General features: G+C 32.6%; 1 protein-coding gene across 1 annotated transcript; it reads left to right on the top strand.

Annotated features, from left to right (window-relative positions):
• The first annotated feature begins 15,648 nt into the window (after positions 1-15,648).
• On the top strand, positions 15,649-16,948 carry LOC112592697. Its single transcript, XM_025336851.1, has 2 exons — positions 15,649-16,006; positions 16,101-16,948. The coding sequence occupies exons 1-2, from the start codon at positions 15,649-15,651 to the stop codon at positions 16,946-16,948; spliced, it is 1,206 nt and encodes a 401-aa protein (XP_025192636.1).
• The last annotated feature ends 3,457 nt before the right edge of the window (positions 16,949-20,405 follow it).

Raw genomic sequence — 20,405 nt, 5'->3', positions numbered from 1 at the left:
GACCAATCTAAGTTCAATGAATTATAAATTTGTTTAAAGACATTCATTAATTCATGACTAGTTGATATAGGTGTCTCGTGGACAGCTATTAACCTTTCACAAATATTACCAGTGTTTTGATCAATATTACGAACAATAAATGACAACTGTTCTTTCCGAGATACATCAAAAGTTGTATCAAGTGAAATACTAAAGAAAGGAGAATTTTTTATATTTTTTGATATGATTTTGACAATTTTATTTGACATACATTCTATGAGTTAATTTTGTCTATGCATATAAAACCACTGAGGTTTATTATTTTTATTTTTTAAATTTGAAATATTTGGTGCCATTGTAACAGAATAGTTTGAAATAAGTTCTACTAAGTCTTTGAAATTTCAGCGCAATAAGTCTGACCATTTTTCTCAATGACCTCGAAAAGCTAAAGAATGACGACTTAAAAACAATGTGATATCAATAAGTTCTTTTACTATTTCACGATTACAGAGGACTTAAAATTTTCTTTTCTCAGCTAGTGATGGAAGAATAGGTAATACTTGATTCCTCAATTTAAATGTTAAAGATGCATCTATATGATTTAATGAAGTTTCATGGACTAAAATTTTATATAAATGTATTTTTCATTAACTTACACCATTAATGATCCAGTTGTCTCTTTTTATTCTACCAAATATCTGACAATGAAAACAGAACATTTTATCAATGGAAATAGAATATGATAACCAGTCTCGATTAACCAAAGTTCCATCGTTTAATTTTTTTGTAAACCATGACTCTTGAAAACTCCTATACTCTATTCAGAATAACCTTGCCCACTTTTGCGCACGCAACTGTGCCGTCGGCAATCGTCAGACCCCCCGGCAAGAGTCAGGCGCACTGTGATTGGTCGTTAGTTGTCGACTGCTATCGTTACGCGTCGTTATCGATAGCCGCCGCCGTGCATACAGGGAATCATAATAACACGATTGAAATAATTATTACCAATAATGCTTTTATAATAGATTTATAAACAATTTATTCTTTATCGTTTTTTACTGTTTTTTTTACTTTTACCTCATTGTTCTGCACCAAACACAATACCTACGTTGTATACACTTATTATTAAAACCAAAAAGGAATCAATATATGTAATTTAGTAAGAAATTAAAACTAAAAAATAAATACAATTTCATATTTACAAAAATTAGTCATATTTACAATAATTAGTCATATTTACAAAACTTACACAAATTTAAACAGTTATTTACAAAAATTAAATTCATATTTACAAAAAATTTATTCACTATCTGAATCCGTTTCAGATGAAGTGTCTCCCGTGATAGTCATCGTCAAATCATCTAATATCTCCGTGGACAAGACCTTGTCAATAATATTGTCAACTTCATAAAATTTTGTTTCTTCCTTTTTGGTGTGGCTTATAAAATTTTTCCACATTTCTGCGTCGACTCGTTTTATGCCCTCTATCAATAAATTTTTTACGTCTGGAAGCTTATAAGTGGTGTTATTCATCCGAACGTGATTTTTAACTGATGACCAAGCCAGTTCGATGGGGTTTAGCTCACAGTGGTATGGCGGGAGTCGTAAAACTGTATGATTTTTCGCTTTCACAAGTTCGTCAATAACATACTTATTGGCTTCAGACGTTTGACAATATGTAGAAGTTGAGGGATGACCATTGAGTGATTAATTACTTCTCCTTTATCTTCCAACCATTTGATAATATCCGCTTTTCGGGTATTGGATGTTGGGGCTCGGTCAATTTTGACAGAATGGTAGGACGCATTGTCCATTACAATTACGGAGTTCGGTCGTAGTAGCGGTAGAATGCCCTCCATCCACTCACGAAATGTGTCCCCATTCATTTCATCGTGGTAATCATTTGTGTTTTTTTTCGACTCGAAACACAATAAACCACTGGGTAGAAAGCCATCTTCTGAGCCTATATGGAGTACAATGAGCCGTTTGCCCTTACCCGAGGGATTAACAGCACCTGTCGACTGACCTTTTAGGAATGCGTCCTGGTGAGATCGTACTGTTGTGTCAACCCACGTTTTCGATGTACAATCGCCAGCATTTATCCACGTTTCGTTGAAGAAATAAATATGTCGACCTTCTTTCCGATATTTTTTAATGTTCTCTAAATACATTCTACGCCACACAACAATCTCATTTTTTTCAGTCATAGCACTGTTCCTACTGCGTTTACTATACCGGAAATCTAAATCTTTCAAAAGATGAAATAAATTGGTACGCGATATTGAAGGCAAACTGTCGTCGGCGGATACGGCTTGGTGGATTTTATCGACTGTCGGAATTTCACGACGAAACCAAATGGTATGCACATGTCTGCGTACTGCGTTTTTTGAAAATTCGTCAAAAAGATCGCAAAAAAATTTTTTCTTACGTGTTGTTTTTGCAACTGGCACCGTCTTTGTCTCATTGTAAGCCTTAATGATTGTGTGGATTGAACGTTCACCAATAGACAATAATTCTGATATTTGTTTGCGAATTTGCCTCATGGAAATGTTAGGTTCATCCATTATTATACTCTTGTACATAATCACAATACGGATTCTTAAATCTTCACTTATAGCCTGAAATAAAAATATTTAAAAAATAAGTCTTAATAAAAATGATGTCTTGAAAGACCTTTTAATTAAAAAAACATGTTTTAATCGATTAAAAATATTTTTTTGTTTTGAAAAAACATGTTTTTTATAAACTTGGAATTTTTATATCATATAATACTCACTTTTCCACTTTTTTGCTTTTTAATTGGTGATGGGCCATATTCAGCATTATCCTCATCAGAACTGCTTGCCATTTTGGGTGGATAATTCACAAAACGGTATTACAAAAAAGAGAACAAATATCAAAAAGCGCGTGATGTTTTTATGTGTTACGGAATGAACGCGTAAACCACTTGTGGCATATAGTGACGTGCTATATTGTAGTTCACTACGTATTAGAGCTCTGCATGGTCCGGTCTGGACCGTGGTCCGGTTTTAGTTGGTCTTTTTATATAAAAATAATGAATGGTCCAGTCTTTTTTGGTCTTTTTATTTAAAAGAACACACGGTCCAGTCTTCGTCGGTCCTTTAATTTTGGAAATTACATCAGTTCAGTATGGTCCTATTCTCGTATCTACAATTAAACGTCGGAAGTACTAGGAAATAGAAATAGTATGATTTGTTATTATTATTTTTATTTTTCTCGGAATGATGGCCCCTATGTCAAATATCGTCGTTATTAGGTATTAGATACTGTATAGCAATAATATTTGTATTTTACTATTATTATTATTATTTTAATTAAACTACTGAGCGACTTCTGTGACTAATGAGTACTGAGTACTACCTAGTACCTAGTATGCAATAGCTATTAGCTAATGACTGTTGATATTAATTAATTTTGGGTTTACTGTCATCATTCGTAAATCGTAATAACATATTTTATTATAAATATAATATAGGCGATAGTCATAATATAATAAACATCACCTAGCCGTCTAGTCTATTCCATATTCCCTACTTAAAATATTTAATTTTGAATTGGTACAGTCTGTAGTAAACACAATAATAAGAAATTATTAATTGAAAAATTGTTTTACATTTTAATGTTTCTATTTTTCAATCATTTCTACTTTGGCTGTGTGAAGTGACAGTACTCACTACCTACTCTAGTACCTAGTACCTATCAGCAGATTTTAATATAACCGATTGTTATCTCCAATATTTGGTAAGTTGTATATTAAATAAAATAGTAATTATTGCGTTGTTTATATTATATACATACATTAGACTAGAGATGGAGAATTTACGTAAAAAAAAGCGGGTAAGTGGATGAAGTGGATGTCGCTCTGCTGTACATTAGGGGGTGGGATGGACCTCGGTCATAGAGTAGGTCACTGTAATGTGTTTGTTAATTTTAATGCAATGATAGGTATTATTGAATACGAAAAACGATTCTGAACGGAGATGATTTGTCAGTCTAGGATATATTATATTTAAATATTGTTATTATTTTATTTTAACGCGTGAATTTGGATTTCGTTAAAAATGAAACACTCGTAAAATTTTTTTAATTGAATAATCATCAATTTTTTTTATAATTTATTATTCTAAGCTCAACTTATGGACAACCTAGTATTAAATTTTCAATTCTTAGCTTTTAATCAAAAATGATTTATACATTTTTAAGTACAGAATAATTAGCAAATATTCATGATTTTAACGAATTTTGTCAATGTATGCATTTCAAACATTAGTAAAAAAAAATTGTGCCTATGTTTTTTTATAATTTTTGAATGACAGTAAGAACAACTCATGTGGAATCATTTTCATTATTTTAGAATTATGAATTCTCAAGAAATTTCTGAATTTTTAAATTCGAGTTTTGCAAGTTCACTTAATGATTTGTCTACTGATCAAAACAGCGTAATATGCAGTACGCCTATACCGACTGACATGATCGACGATTCTTCTGTTGTTTCGTTTCCTTCTACTTCTAGATCTACGACAAATCAATCTTTAATTCATCCATTTATGACAAATAATTCTAAAAATGCAGTTAAACGGAAATTAACCCACGATACTGGAGAATATATTTTGGTGCCTCGCGAAGGAAAAAGTGACACGTGGAAAAAATTTCAAAATGTTATGCAAATCGTTCAAAATATTGACAACCCTGATTCTCCCGAACAAATTTTAACAGAATATGTTGCTTGTATAAATTGCAAGGAACTCTACGGGAATAAATCAGCGACAGCTACACTTAATAGACACAAATGCAGTTTAAATAAAGGTTTGCAAAGATCTATTGATATATTTATTGAAGAGAAAAGTAAAAAACAAAAAATAGTACCAAAAGAATTAAAGATAAAAGCAATTGAAAAATGCGTTGAATTTTGTTGTATGGATATAAGACCAATGTCCGCAATTGAAGGTGAAGGTTTGAAGAATTTGTGTCAGTTTTTATTAGACACTGGTAGAAAGTATGGACCAATTGACATTTCGGACCTTTTTCCCCACCCGACTACCATATCAAGACACGTTGAAAAAAGTACTAAAGAAATCAGAAACAAACTTTTTAAAGATCTATTTTTTATTATAAACAAAAAATATTGTGCTTCAACCTGTGATATGTGGACTGATAATTATCGTAAGAATAGTTACATGTCTGTAACTCTGCATTACATAGATGATAATTGGGAATTAAACTGTCTTCTACTTAAAACTGGTTTATTTCCAAGTAATGAAGTAAAAACGGGTGACAATATAAAACGTTTCATGTTGAATTTTTTTTGTGAAATATCTGATGCAGCAGATGAGCCAACATTTGATTTAATGTCAAATATAACTTTTGTTACCGACCAAGGTTCCAATATGTTAACAGCTCTCAGAAATAACAATAGACTTAACTGCTGTGCTCATGTAATTAATACTGTATTAAGAAATCTGTTTGATTCAAAATTTTTGAATCATGAAGAAGACAGTAATAAACTTTTGAATCCAGTAGTGATATTACTAAACGAATGTAAACATTTGGTAAAATTTATGAAAAGCTCGGGTAAAAATAGTGAACTTAGTCAAGGACTTGTACAAGAAGTTCAAACGAGGTGGAATACAAGGCTTTTAATGTTTCAATCAGTGAAAAGAGCACTTCCAGAAATAATTCAATTATATGGAGAACATTTCAATCGTATACAAAATATTAATACAGAATTACTGGAAAAAATTACAATTTTTTTGGAACCATTTAAAAAAGCATCTGATGAACTAGAGGGTGATAAGTATCCGACTATTCAAAAGGTTGTTTTATACCAACTGTTATTGAAAAAACATTTAAAAACATATGCTGAACTTCAAGAGGACATATTTGATGCAAATGAAGAACTTACACCCAACTCAATAATGCAAAAATTAGGAAAACGAGGTTTAGAGTTCATGAAATCTAAATTTAAGTTGGCCGAAGAACACGAGATTGCTATTTTTTTATCGCCAAAATTTAAATGTCTAAAAATGTTTTCAGAACCAGATAAATCACGTATATTTCAAAATATAGGATTAAAGTTGTTAGAAATTGAATTAAAAGAAAATATAACTCCAGAAAACCTACACCAGGAATATAATGTTACCATACAAAAAAAACACTTCGAATAGCTCACTATTTTCAGAATGGGAAGATGGTGAAAATAATGAAGATTTAGACAATAGGCGTAAATATGAAAAAGAATTGGAAGCTTACAAAAAAGAAAAGTTTGATGTTATCGACGACAATTTGTTAGATTTTTGGAAGCGTCAAAATCACATTTTTCCACATTTAAGTGTATTAGCACGACAAATTTTGGCTATTCCAGCTAGTAGTGCTAGCAGTGAACGCTCTTTTAGCGTTGCTGGAAGACTAATCGAAGAGCGTAGAAGTTGTCTGAGTGGTACAAGTGTAGATTCGATTTTGTTCTTAAATAACCATTTTAAAAATAAAAAATGAATTTATTTTACTATTATTTAAATGTTATTTTACTATTATTTTTAATTGAACTATCAAGTATCAACTATTAATTATTTTAATATTAATTATTTTCACATTTATTTTATTTTAAATATAAAGAATTTAACTAAAAAACGTATTTTATAGTAACTAGGTGCGGTACAGTAAAATCCATAATTTTTCTAGCATATTATAAATGTTATATATTTTAATTTGAAATATGAAACATTTTTTTTTGTGATTATTATAATAAACGGTTAAAAGAAATTAAGTTGTACTTATTTTCCGATATTATAGGTACATATAACAATACATTATAATATGTACTTACCCACTGTATTAGTATAGGTACAGTTATTCAGTATTTTATAAATATAGGTGTATTATAAATTGTAGGTAGATCGAAGATACACCTACAAAATTATATGAAATACTACTAAATTAATTAATTAAAGTAAATATTCTTAAAAACAAATTTCAACTATATTAATATATTCTTTTTAGAAACGAGGTAACCCGATAATTTCCTCAATTCATATTTTATTAAAACTAAACATAGTTTTTATTTGAATTATAATGTCTTTATTAATGTTAATATTCTCATATCGAGCTTCATGAACAGTCACTAAACATTTTAGGAATCAATAGTGAGCTGATCCCTTTAACATGACATTTTATTAAACCATTAAATTACTACATTTTTCGTGCAACCCGGCATTAGTCTTTATCAAATGTTTCAATCTAAACCAGTCTCGCTATTGTTCTATGAAATAAAAGTAAAATCGGTCCGCCCCAATCGATCTTGATTCTACGGTGAAATTTTTTTAAAATTAAATTAATGTAATTTTGGTCCTGATAAAAATATTTTTTTTTTAACAGTCCAGTCTCAGTCTTTTTTAAAAATTTAAAAATAAAACGGTCCGGTCCCAGTCTTTTTCAACAGCCTAAAATAAATCAGTCTAGTCTCGGTCCAGTTAAATTATTTTAATGATAGTCCAGTCCAGTCTTGGTCTTAATTAAAATAACTAGTCCGGTCTGGTCCAAAAAAATATGGACCATGCAGAGCTCTACTACGTATACAGCTGCAGCACGTCGGCGGCGGCGGCACAGCCGACATCAGCGCTGTCTGTGGCAACAGACATGCGCGAGCTCGACGAGTTTTCGTCGATCGAGTGGGCAAGGTTATTCTGAATAGAGTATATGCTTCTCATTTATTGGGTGCTTAAAAATATTGTTTGTAGGTTGAGAAGGCCCTTTTCGTATTATCATATCAGTAAATTCTGGTATAATATTGATAAATGTATGAAATTTAGCAGGATCATTTTCATATATCAAACTTGATTGTAAAGTTAAAATACACGATGCATCTTGAAAAAGAATATTTCCTAAAAAAAAGTTTGTTTTAAATTAACAAGGAATTGTATGATATAGCATAGAATGTAAAAATTAAAACTATTCATAAAACTTAGTAATTTTAATAGATTATATTATATAATATAATATATTTTTATAGATAATAATATAATATATCATATTTAATACATTATAATAATAAAATAGGTATTAATATTAATTTGAGTGCATACAGTTATATGATAATCTTATAATTATTACCAGTTGATGCAAATTGTTCATATTGATCATCACAGTCTTTGAGAGTAGAAAAATAAGGTTGATTACTTTCAATATTTAGTGGTTGCTCATTAACTGTATGATTTTCAGTATTATTAATACTACACATAGTACCTAAATGAAAATATTTAAATTTAAATTACTAAAATGTTCTAACTGTTAAATTTCAGAGTTATCATTACTACCAGTAAAATTGTATTATTATTAATAATTAATAATTTTATTATGTTATGTACCTAACTAGTAGTTACTATGTAACTTTTTTTTTTTTTTTTTTAAATAGCGTTTATTTGAAAATTTACAATCTATACAAGTTTGTACAATGAGTAAATTGGTGGGATGGGCGACAGTGAGGGGGCGGTGAAGGGAAGCTCACAGTTGAGCTACCTTTTAATGAGTCGTAAATCTAGTTAGATAAATATGTTACAATTTTAAATAAGGTCTCTGGGCCAATTTCTGTTTAATCAGCGTGTAGGGTTGCCGGGGAGATGTTTTGAGTGAAGTCTTGAGTAGAATGTAATTGCTGTTTGGTTGATGGATTGGACTTTGAGACCTTGATGTAAAGCGGCATTTGTGACATACCAAGGTGCTTTGGTGACCATGCGAAGACATATTGATTGGAAAGCTTGGATTGTCCGAAGGTTTGATGGTTTGGCAGTGCCCCAGAGGGCGATTCCGTATGACCATATTGGTTGAAGGAGACTTTTGTATAAAAGTAAACGGTAAGAGAGGTTCATGTTTGATTTGAGGAGAGGTCTGATGACGTGTAGGCGGGAGTTAGGCTGTTTTCTTTTGTTTTTGAGATGAGGAACCCAGGTAAGTCTCCTGTCGAGTAGCAGGCCGAGATATTTTGCTTCTCTTAAGTGGGGGATTACTGAGTTGTTAAAAGAAACTTCAGGACAGTCCTTAGGTCTGAGGGTGAAGGTGATATGTGTAGATTTGAGTTCGTTTACTTTGATTTTCCAAGTGTTGCACCACTTTGAAAGCATGTTGAGATGGTTTTGGAGATGGTGGGAGCAAATGTCTGGGACGGAGTCAGCGGCAAGAATTGCAGTGTTGTCTGCATATGTACCCAAAGTAGTGTTTTCAGTGGTAGGAATGTCAGCTGTAAATAGGATGTACAGAAACGGGGCAATGTCACTTCCTTGAGGTACGCCAGCAAGTATATCGTAAGATTCGGAGAAGGTGGATTCTATTTTAACATTGAATGATCTGTTTTCGATATATGACTTAAGTAAGAGATAGTATGGCGCAGGATAGATTTTTTTTAATTTGTATAACAGGCCGGCGTGCCAGACCGAGTCGAATGCTTGCGAGACGTCAAGGAATACTGCGGAACAGTATTTCTTCGTTTCGAGGGAGGAGGCAATTAAATCAACAACACGATGTAGTTGGTGAAAAGTGGCGTGTTTTGGGCGAAAACGAAATTGGAAATCTAATAACGCATTTTGTTCGTTAGAAATTTTTAATAGTCTCTTGAGGAGTAGTTTTTCTAAAATTTTTCCGAGTGTTGGTAACAGACTAATTGGCCTATATGAGTCAGCTTTATCTGGAGGCTTGCTGGGTTTAAGTATTGGAACAATAATTGCTGACTTCCAGCTTGAAGGAAAGTATGGTAGACGAAGGGTGGCATTGTAGATATGGGTAAGTTGAATGATTGTTTTGGCCGGGATATTTTTGACAATTTTATTACTTATTTGATCGTGGCCTAGTGATTTGTTAATCTTGAGTGTTTTTATAATTGAAGAAATCTCATTAGGGGTGGTATGTTTGGCGGGTAGGGACATAGGGAGTGGTGAATTGATAAATTTGTTCACCTGATCTAGATGATTGTTGTCCGGGAAGATAGAGTGTGGTTAAAAAACGTTGGAGAAATGTTGAGCTAACAGTTCGGCCTTATCTTGAGTAGAGACAGCGAGGTTGCAGTTTTGACATTGAAGAGGAGGGAAAATTGTCTTGTGTCTGAGTAGGGATTTTGTTTTTCTCCATAGGGAACCATTGTTTGGCGATAGTGATGATAAGTGTGATTCGTAAAGAACATTTTTGTGTTTCTTGAGGAGCTTTTTGAGTTTGTTTGAAAGTGAGTTGTAAATATGCCGATGGTCTGGGTAGTGGGAGTGCTGCCATTTGTTACGGGCTCGGCGTTTTTCAATAATGAGTTGACTTATTTCAGGTGTTAAATGATTTGAGCTTATCGTATTTAACGTAGGGGAGAGTGAGTTGTTTTTTGCATAAAGAATGTTTTCGGTAAGAGAAGCGATTGCTATATCAATGTCTTCTTTAGTTTTTAATTTTATGTTTAGATTAGTGTTGTTTGATAAGATATTGCGGAATTTGGGCCAATTTATTTGTTTAGAACTGGGCTTGTTCGGGGTTTGGGTATTGATTTGCAATAGAACAGGAGTATGGTCTGATGCAGGATCATTTAGATTGGTTTGATTTTTGAGGTGGTTTGGCAGGTTTCATAGAAAGAAGTCAAGAATTTCCGGGTGTCTGTTAGCATGGGTAGGCCAGTATGTAGGAGCATCCGTAGTGATAGTTTTGGCGTGTGAGGAGGACATGACCCTGAAGAGGGAACGGCCTCTTGTGTTTGTAAATCTTGAGCCCCAGTTTAGTTGCTTGGCGTTGAAGTCGGCTCCAATGATGAATGTGTGATTGAAGGAGAGTATGAAAGTTGATAGTTCGTTTTCGGGGAATTGGCAGCCTGGAGGAAGGTAAGCAGAAGCAAATGAGATTGGAATTGAGTTGAGAACTATGGAAGAGGCAATGATTTGAAGTTTGTCTGAAGTATGAGGGAGGAAGGGAGAATGAGGTATACAGTGCGAGATAAGTAGAACAGTTCCTCCATGAGCGGAACCGTCCGGGTGATCTGCTCTGAGTGCTTCATAGCCTTGAATATTGAGGAAGTTATTCTGGGTGAGATGAGTTTCTGTTATCATTCCGTTGGCGTTCCACAAAAAGATTGAGAGTGGGTGACTGGAGTTATTAACGGCGGCCATCATTAAGTATGAGTTTTTTTATGAGGGTCGTGACGAGTGAGATTAGTGAGTTGATTAATGATTTTAGCTCGTAAACAAATGAGGAGAGGTAGACAGAGATGTTATTCGCTGATGATTGGTCTGGTTTCTCTTGAGTTGCTGCTTGAGGTTGAGATGAATTTGAGTTGGGAAGGGGAGGAAAATGTTTAGACGATGTGAGATTTTCGGTGCGATTTGAATTGACAATGTCGGTATGAGTGTGTCTTGTTCTGAAGTTTGAATTAGAATTTGGAAGAAATTTTCTGTGTTTGAGGATATCCTTGTGGGACTGACATACCCTATAGTTTGCAGGATGGGAGCCTCCACATAGTGCGCATTTGGCTGGTTCATTTCGAGATTTTTGACACTCAGAAGAGTCGTGGGTGTCCCCACAGCGAACACATCTTGGAGTATGGTTGCAGTAATCGCGGGTGTGACTGTAAGACTGACAACGCTGGCATTGTGGGATTTCCTTTTTAGTGTAGAGTGCTTCCACTTTGACCTTGGAATAACAGAGAGAATTTATTTTGAAGATTTCTTAATTAGACTGAGACTGTACGAGGTCGATAAAAAAAAGAGGCAGTGGGACTTTAGTAGATTTTTGGAGAACGTTTGTGATATTCATGACTTGAAAACCTAGTTCGGAAAGCTCTTTGGTTATGTAGTCCTTGTCGGTAGAAGGATGTAGGTTCCTGATTACTACTCTGAGTGGTTTGCTTTCTTTGGACTGGTAGGAGTGGAAGGAAACATTTTCGTTTTTTAGAAATTTAACGACAGATCTGTATGAATCCGAACTGAAGGTTTGTAATTTGACACCTTTGGTCGTAGTTTTGCATGCAAAACTTGTGGAGTCGGTGATTTCTTTTAATTTTATACAGAATGTGTTAAAGTTAAGCTGAGCTTGAATGAATATTGGAGGAGGAAGATTTATTTATCGATGTTGGTTTTAGCAGCGTCAGTGGGCTGTTCGTTCGTACTGTCCATTGGTTCATTTTCGGTGGTGGGAGATATCGGTGCATATCGGTTTTTTGAAATGAATATGTTTGAGTCTACTTTTTTGTGTGGAGGAGATTTGGTAAGTGGTGATTTGATTCGTTTATTTGAGTCTACTGCTTGTCAAATATCATCGCTGTTGTATGGGTCATCGGGTGACTTGTTGCTCGTTTGTGATATTAAGTTTTAACGAGAATTAACGGTGATAGAGGTTTATTGATATGTTTTGTAGCAGCGGTGTTGGTTTTAGGTGTTGAACTCATTACGAAAACTGATAAGGTGAGCAGCGTCGAGTGGCCTTGGGCCGGTAACGAACGCGAGCGGTCGGCTATTACAGTCCATTCCACGAGAGAATAATCAGTCAGCCGACCAGCTTTCGTCGGTATTCGCGCATGTCACCCCACTCTAGAGACCGCGTCCAAACGGCGACATCGGCGCTCGGAGTGTTTCGTTTCACGTCGGCGCTCCGCGTGTTTCGATTCACGCTTGGGGCGCCGGACGCCACAACTCAATTCATGATCTCTATACTAATATTAGGACGACTGAATTTAGCGGATACATTTTTTAAAAAGGTTGACTATGCAGAGTCAAAATTTAAAAGAGTATTTTTAATACGTTCGTTAATTAAAAAGAACGAAAACGTTTAATACATTAAACAATGTATGATGAAATATAAATCATAAGTATGCGATTGTCTCATCTATCGATCGAAAGTTATTATTAACTAACGTCAATGTCAAAATATATAAATTATGATTCGTTAAAAATTTAAATAAATAAATAACGTAATTAGTAAAAAGAACACGTGCGGTATTTTTTGTTGTATCTACCATATGTATTTTCAAACATAATTGTTCAGTTATTACGATTTTTGATCTCAGACTTTTCGAACTGATATACGTACAGACTTTGTGACTGAAAATAAATAGAAGTATATACTGAGACACAATTCACATTTTACAAAATTCTCGGGCCGCAATATATACAGTGTTATATTGTGTGAATGTGACCTTTTTTGGTGGGATACAAATTATCGACAACAGTTAGATGTATCTATAACATCTACCTTATAACAATACTTATAATTCAGCATTCTAGAAATGCCAACTGGTGTATTTGTCAGTCTCTTTGGTGTCTATTGTGTAATGTATATTAAGGACCACTGGCTAGTCTGGCTGGCAGATGTTTTATTTCTCCTTCTATAATATGGAATGTATTACGCACCTAATACATATCGTGTATGGCCATGTCGTCATTTTTGATTTAGACGTATGCCACGATACTTTGTTTGTCCTTTGCCGTGCCCATAATCCACGTTTTCATTAATTTTAATATTGTCAGTTGTTATTTGTTGTAATTTGTTTCAATTTTTTTAAAATTATGGATCAATTACCTAGCAATACACGATCTCCTGCAAAACACAATCCGAGAGGAAAGGTAAGTCATTATTTAAATATTAATTAAAATTTTATTGAAAATAATTGTCATGTAACGTAGGCGCTATAACAACAAAAATTTTTTTGAAAATTTCAAGTATGAATGGTTATTCGTTTTTGAATTAAAACACAAGATATAAAAATACCGTATATTATTTTTTATTGTATAATATGTGTATTTTACTATGATGTGTTTTTTTTAAAAATAGTTTCCCAGTAATTTTTAAAAAAATCAGGAAAACAAAAAAAAAGTGACGGAAAAACAGCAATTTATTTAAGCAAAACCAGTTTTAGACAAAGTGATTTTGTTATGTGGTTGTAACCAGGGCTTAAATTCTAAAAAAAAATATCATTTTTCCGTTTTTGGCTATTTAAACGTTATACGATTTTAATGTTTAACGTTATTGTACGTTGAAACGTTATTTGATTTTTTCCTTTAAACGTTTTTGCATTATTAAACGTTATTTTAATTTTTCGTTTTTTGTTAAATGTTATAATTTAAAGATAAATAGGGGATTAAATGGTTATTTTCAATAAATTCTACCGTTATTTGTGGCATAATTATCCATTTTGTTATGTAAGAATTATGAAATTAGACAAATTTCCTAGTTTTTGACAAAGGCCAAAGAGGTAACTGATAAGTTAATGTTAATTTAGGTATTAGTAACTTCAGCAAGCTATGAAGTAATATTTATTACTGACAACAAATTTTAATTTTAAGTATCATAAATTTATAAATTATCACATTATCTAATACTCTGGTCTCTGTGCACTAGAAACAAAAATAAAATGGCATCATACGAAATAGAAAATGTGTTTAATAAATTCTAATTATATTAGTCCACTGACTGCTTGAAGTATATAAATTACAAAATAGTAATTAGTTAATCTAAATAGCAGCTTAAACATTTTAAATGTTCAATCTTCAATGTAACTCTATAAATTATTAATATAATAACTTACCAGTATTATGTGTTGCAATTTGTAATAGGTAGGTATTAGACTTTTTAGCTCAAAATTTTAATCATAAAAAATACTAAATAGTTGTAATTTACAAGTTTATGACTAATATTTTATAGATGGTAATATGTAATGAAGTTGTTATTTGTATCTAGAATTAATATTTATAAATAATATGATATTTAGTGTATTTTAAAATTTAAATTTTATAATTTTTTGTTGAGCAGTTATTCCACAATATAATACAATTTGTTTGACAGAAATTATTCAAACAAACTTATATTTAAATAATAAATAATATACATTTATAAATTAATAAATCATAGGCATTGATTAGTTGAATATTACAGAAATAAACGTATTTACGTCTTATAAAGTAATAAATAAACCTGAAAATAATTCGGAAAATATAAATTATTGTCAACAATAGTTAGCCAACTTTGAATTGTTCATAACGTTAAGATTTAAAAAAAAAAATCATATTGAGTTCAATGTAAAAAAAGCTCTAATGTTTTTTCGATTAATGTTATCTATTTGCAATTTTTTTACGTTACAAATACGTTTATTGTTAATTTTTAAACATTAGTTGTGATTAATGATGTATTATGTTTAATGTTATTCGATTTTTTTCGTTTTTCGTTTATTTATTTTATTTATTTTTTGTTAATTTTTTTCCGTTATAACGTTTAAATTATAACGTTATTTTTAACGTTTTGAAGCTCTGGTTGTAACTACATGAAAAAATAGATTTTGTCAAAACAGATTTTTCATAAAAGTTCTTGTTTTTCGTAATTGTGAAACGTAGCTTTGTAAGTACATAATTTGAGTTATGTAACAACAAATCGGTTTATGAAACTTAAATTTTGAATTATTTTGGCCATTTTTTGCCTTTCAAGTGCATATTTTTAATGCATTTTTAAAGTTTTATAGTTTAAAAAAATTTATTACGTTTAACCTTATTAGATCACATATAGTACATAAAACGTTTAAATATGTATTAACTATGACTTATATTTCAAAATCTGATGTGGATAATATTGTAATCTAAATATATTTATTTTTCTCAGTTTGTTTGTTCCCGTCAAAAAACGATGATTATTAATGCATATAAAGCCAAAATGATCGAAAACCCTGAACATAAAATGGTTCACCTGAAAAAAACTTTATCTTACGAACTTGGAATTGGTCAATCGACAATTTATAACACCATATTGGAGTATCAACGGACAAAAACTGTTTCTTCGCCAAACAAAACGAAAGTCCGAAAACAACTGACCGAAAAAGTAGACGAGTTTGACAAGTATGGTATCAGAAGAAAAGTCCATCAATTTTGGCACGATCGTGATACGCCTACGTTAGACAAGATTCTTGTGTCTGTCAATGAAGATAAAGGTCTACCAAATTTTTCTCGAACATCATTATTCAGATTGTTGAAATCTATGGATTTCGTATATATGAAGCGAGGTCGTAATAGTGGTTTGATTGAAAAATCTGAAATCATACTTTGGCGGAGAAGATATTTAAAAGATATTAAGATACAGAGAAGAAGGAAGGCCAATTTACTTTCTAGATGAAACGTTGGTAAACGCCGGAGATGTTAATAGCAAAGTATGGGTCGACAAAACTGTAACGTCAGCTCGAGTGGCATCTTCCGAGGGACTTTCGACTGGAGCAATAAACCCTACTGGCAAGGGGAAACGTTTAATTGTTAGCCACATCGGTTCCGAAGATGGATTTGTTCCCGGAGGCCTTTTGTGCTTTGAGTCAAAGAAAAACACCCAAGACTATCACGATGAGATGAACGGGGACTCTTTTCGTGATTGGTTGGAAGGTGTTTTGCCGAAACTCAAAGACAACGCTGTCATCGTAATGGACAACGCTCCTTATCATTCGGTGAAAATTGAAAAATGCCCAACTACGAATTGGAGAAAAGCTGACATAATTGCATGGCTCCAGAGCAAAGGAGAGCAAGTCGACAACACAATGCTTGTCATAGAATTGTTAGACCAAGTTAAAAAATTGAAACCATTATATAACAATTATGTCATCGATGAAATGGTAAAAGCTAACAATAAAATTGTCCTTAGACTTCCTCCGTATCATTGTGAACTTAATGCAATTGAACTCGCATGGGCTATAGTTAAGAAACATGTCAAAGATAACAACAAAACTTTTAAATTACAAGATATAAAACACTTGTTAGTTGAAGGAGTGAATAAAGTTAGCCCTGATATGTGGAAAAATTTTGTCGGTCATGTGATAAAGGAGGAAGAAAAAGCATGGAGTTTGGATAATGTGGTCCAAGATCTCATGTCAGCAGAAAATCAGCCTTGTGTTCTTACTATTGGCCAAAGCGACACGGATGATGACTCGGACGACGATGATGAAGACTTCAGATACCTATCAGATACAGACTAAATTTTATTAATTAATTATTATACATTATTTTTACTCGAATTGTTGTATAATAGATTGTGTTGTGTATATATGTATATAAAATTTGTACAAATTATGTTGTTTTACTTTGTGCCATTTTGTACATGTTATGTTGTTCTGTGTGTAATAATTGTTGTATATAATACATTATGTTGTGTATATATGTATCTAACAAATGTTTTAACCCGAGTTGTATTTTTTAAGATATAATTCAGTAATTTGGTAAGGATTACGAAAGAATGTATACAAAATAAAGTTCAACAGTACGACTGTACAGTACTTGCGCCGTCGGGCGACTGCCGACAATGTAGTGGTGTATGCGCGCTGCGCGCGTAAACTTTGAAAGAAAGGGTATCGGTTTGTCACGAGGCCGGCCTCGGCCGTCGTCGTCAACGCTTGGAAGGGGTAATTGGGGTTCGGCGTCGCTGAAGCCGTTATTCGTGATGCGCGAAAAGTGATTATTCTCTCGTGGAATGGACTGTAGGTAGTGCGGTAGTTGTGTGTATGTCAATAGTTACGGGCAGAGATAACGGGAGAATAATGTCATATTACCTGTATCGATGAAAACTGGTCTTTACGCTATCGAAGCTATAAAGGCGTACTAAACGTTAACATACGTGTTGTTCGGACGGGAGTCGTACACGAACTGATGATACTATGTAACTACTTAAAAATAATAATTGTTATATGCTCTTTACCATAGTCGCATGGTATCTTATACATAGTTAGGTATCAATATGTACTCATCACATTTTGAAAATTAACTTTCTTCATAATGACATAAATAATTTTTTTTTATATAAATATAACTTATAAGTATTTTAATTATTGTCTATTAGTCATAATTGGATAGGTATTCCAAATTTGATTACAAAATAGGTACATTAATATTTAATACATTAAATAGAACATTAAAATTATAATATTTTAAGCTTACCAATTTTTTATAATTTTCTTCTCTTGATAAAAAAATTGTTTATTAAAGTATTACTTAATTTTCTTTTTGATATTGCTGGTGGTGTAGGGATTTTTAATCTTCAGCTTTTTACATGTCTATTCGAATTTGTGTAGTTCATGACTTCTCTTTCGCGACCACAAATTTCGCATTTTTCCATTATTTTTTAGTATTTGACCACACTTTCAATTTAAAATTAAACGTTAAACTGTTAAAATTTAAAGTCAAATTACACATCTTAATATAGGTACAAATTACAAATATCAACGGGAAACGACTAATATACAACAGTAGAGTAAACACATTACACAGTGATTAACAAATAACAAATATTATATTAGAATTATGTTAGTCTGCCGTAACGCCACGGTCCACGGCTGAAAGTTTAGTTGACCAATAGCAAATATTTACGAGAAGTCGAAAATATAATTATTTCAAAATACCCAATAGGTTTTTAAAAATAATTTACATTGTTTTTTTTTTCAATATTAATCGATAGTCAACCTCCATCGCCAAGCCATAAATCAATAAATTATTACTAGTTGTCTATGTAGATAATCAGGGGCGGATTTACCCATAGGCCACCAAGGCACGTGCCTAGGGCGCTCTGTTGTGTACTTCGTTCAGTGCATTGCTCCATTTTCGCCCTAGGCATTCTAACCTGCGCCCCACAGGTGGCGTACTCCACCGGGGAGAAGTTCTATGAAATAAACAAAGACTATAAAAATTATATTTAGGTATTTATATATTTATACATTCCAAAAACAAATAAATATTAATACAATATTAGTACAATATTAAATCATTTTGCGCCTTGATTTTATCTGTAGCAAAATTATCTATGATTTCATCAAACGATAACTGACGAGTTATTTGATTTTCAATGTTTAGAATCGCGAGTGATTTCATTTTTGTTAGTCATAGTAGAACGTAAGTTTTACTATTTTAAACATGAAACGATCTTCAGCTGAGCAATTGGTGACAGCTGGTCGAAAATAAAATGAAGATTATTTCTATACTTGGGTAAATATTTGTTAAGTCTTTTTCATATAGAAATGTTTGAAGACCAAGTAAGTTGTGTTTTTCCCCTATAGAGATTACATCGACATGAGCTTTAAATGTATCACTTCATTTATAAGATCGTTAAATTCCACATCATTTGTATAAATGTTTTGAGTAATTAACCGATTTTCATTCTTGATTGTCCAATTCCTTAATTTGCGTTAAAAATGTAAATGTTTACAGAAAATATCATATGCATGTCGCCTAGTTTCTAATTCAGTTTTAATTTATCTAAGATAGGAATAAATGTATGTATTTTAAAACTGTATCGTGCCGATAAATTTACATCTTCAGATTCAGATTCGTCATGGAAAAGTTTTCGCTTTTTCTTGTAGTTATTTTGTAATCCTTTCTAACTGCCTTTGCAATGCTTCTGTTTCAAAATCATCAAAATTTTCACGAGTCTGTTCTATTAATCTAATTAAACTATCGTATAACTGAATATCAAACAATCAATATTGACATTTTGTAACTTATTACTTGTCAAGTTTAATCACTACAAAACCCCACACACTGACATGATGCGGTTTCTAAGGAACTCATTTTATTCTAGTCCTTTAATTAATATATTATTTTAAATATAAATAATAAAGATGAATTTAGATTACTAATTTGAACGCCGCGCATAAATCCATCAATTTTTGTTTATTTATTATATCTGCTTGTTTGGCCAACTTTTCTTGCCTTATTTGTTTAAACTGGTACCACTCTTTTACTTGACATGTTTAAACTTTTAATATTGTGTACCGATTAAAACTGTGAGTCGGTGAGCACTCTATGTAGCTTATAATCGTAATCGATTAGCAGATTTCTGAGCAGTATGCACTGTGCAGGAGACGGCGGCAGTGCCAGCGTCGCGCGTCGTCAATGTTTATTATTAATTGCTTTGTCAAGACATCGATGTTTCAATTCCAGTGTTCTAAGAGATAGACTAGTATGGTGCCGCGCGCCCGCGTATATCCGTGTATATCTAATAATTTACTTGCTATGCACTTTGCGAGCTATCCCCACCTAGCTAGTAGAGCAGCTATATACAATGTACCCGGCGGCTCGAGGCGGTATTTGACTGCCTTGGCTAGCCTTTGCGCATGCGCCATTCACAATATTGTATGTGTTCCCCACACACGCGTATACCACCTCCCATGCATTAACATAGGCACGCCGCAACTGCCTCGTCGAGTGTCGATGTCGAACTTCTAACGTTGGCGGCGCGGCGCAGCGCTCACCGGTCGCTGGATTAAATTCAAATGGCAAGGTTTTTACTAAATTCAAACGTAACTGCAACGTGACTACGTGAGCCATTCTTCAGTTTCATGAGTTGTATGCAAAAATTAATATAAAATATAAATTTAGGTAAATATAATTATGAAATTAAGAAAACTAAAAGTAAAATTAACTAGAAAATTGCGCCTCAAAAATATT

Source organism: Melanaphis sacchari, unplaced genomic scaffold (genome assembly GCF_002803265.2).
Source record: "Melanaphis sacchari strain LSU unplaced genomic scaffold, SCAv2.0 Contig186_pilon_pilon, whole genome shotgun sequence".
Classification (NCBI taxonomy): Eukaryota; Metazoa; Arthropoda; class Insecta; order Hemiptera; family Aphididae; genus Melanaphis; species Melanaphis sacchari.
This window is presented reverse-complemented; position numbering and strand designations above follow the sequence as displayed.

Coding starts and splice junctions, on each gene's coding strand:
- LOC112592697 (XM_025336851.1), top strand. CDS start 15,649: ATGATCGAAAACCCTGAACATAAAATGGTTCACCTGAAAAAAACTTTA. Junction 16,007..16,100: donor GAAGCGAGGTCGTAATAGTG/GTTTGATTGAAA, acceptor TTTACTTTCTAG/ATGAAACGTTGGTAAACGCC.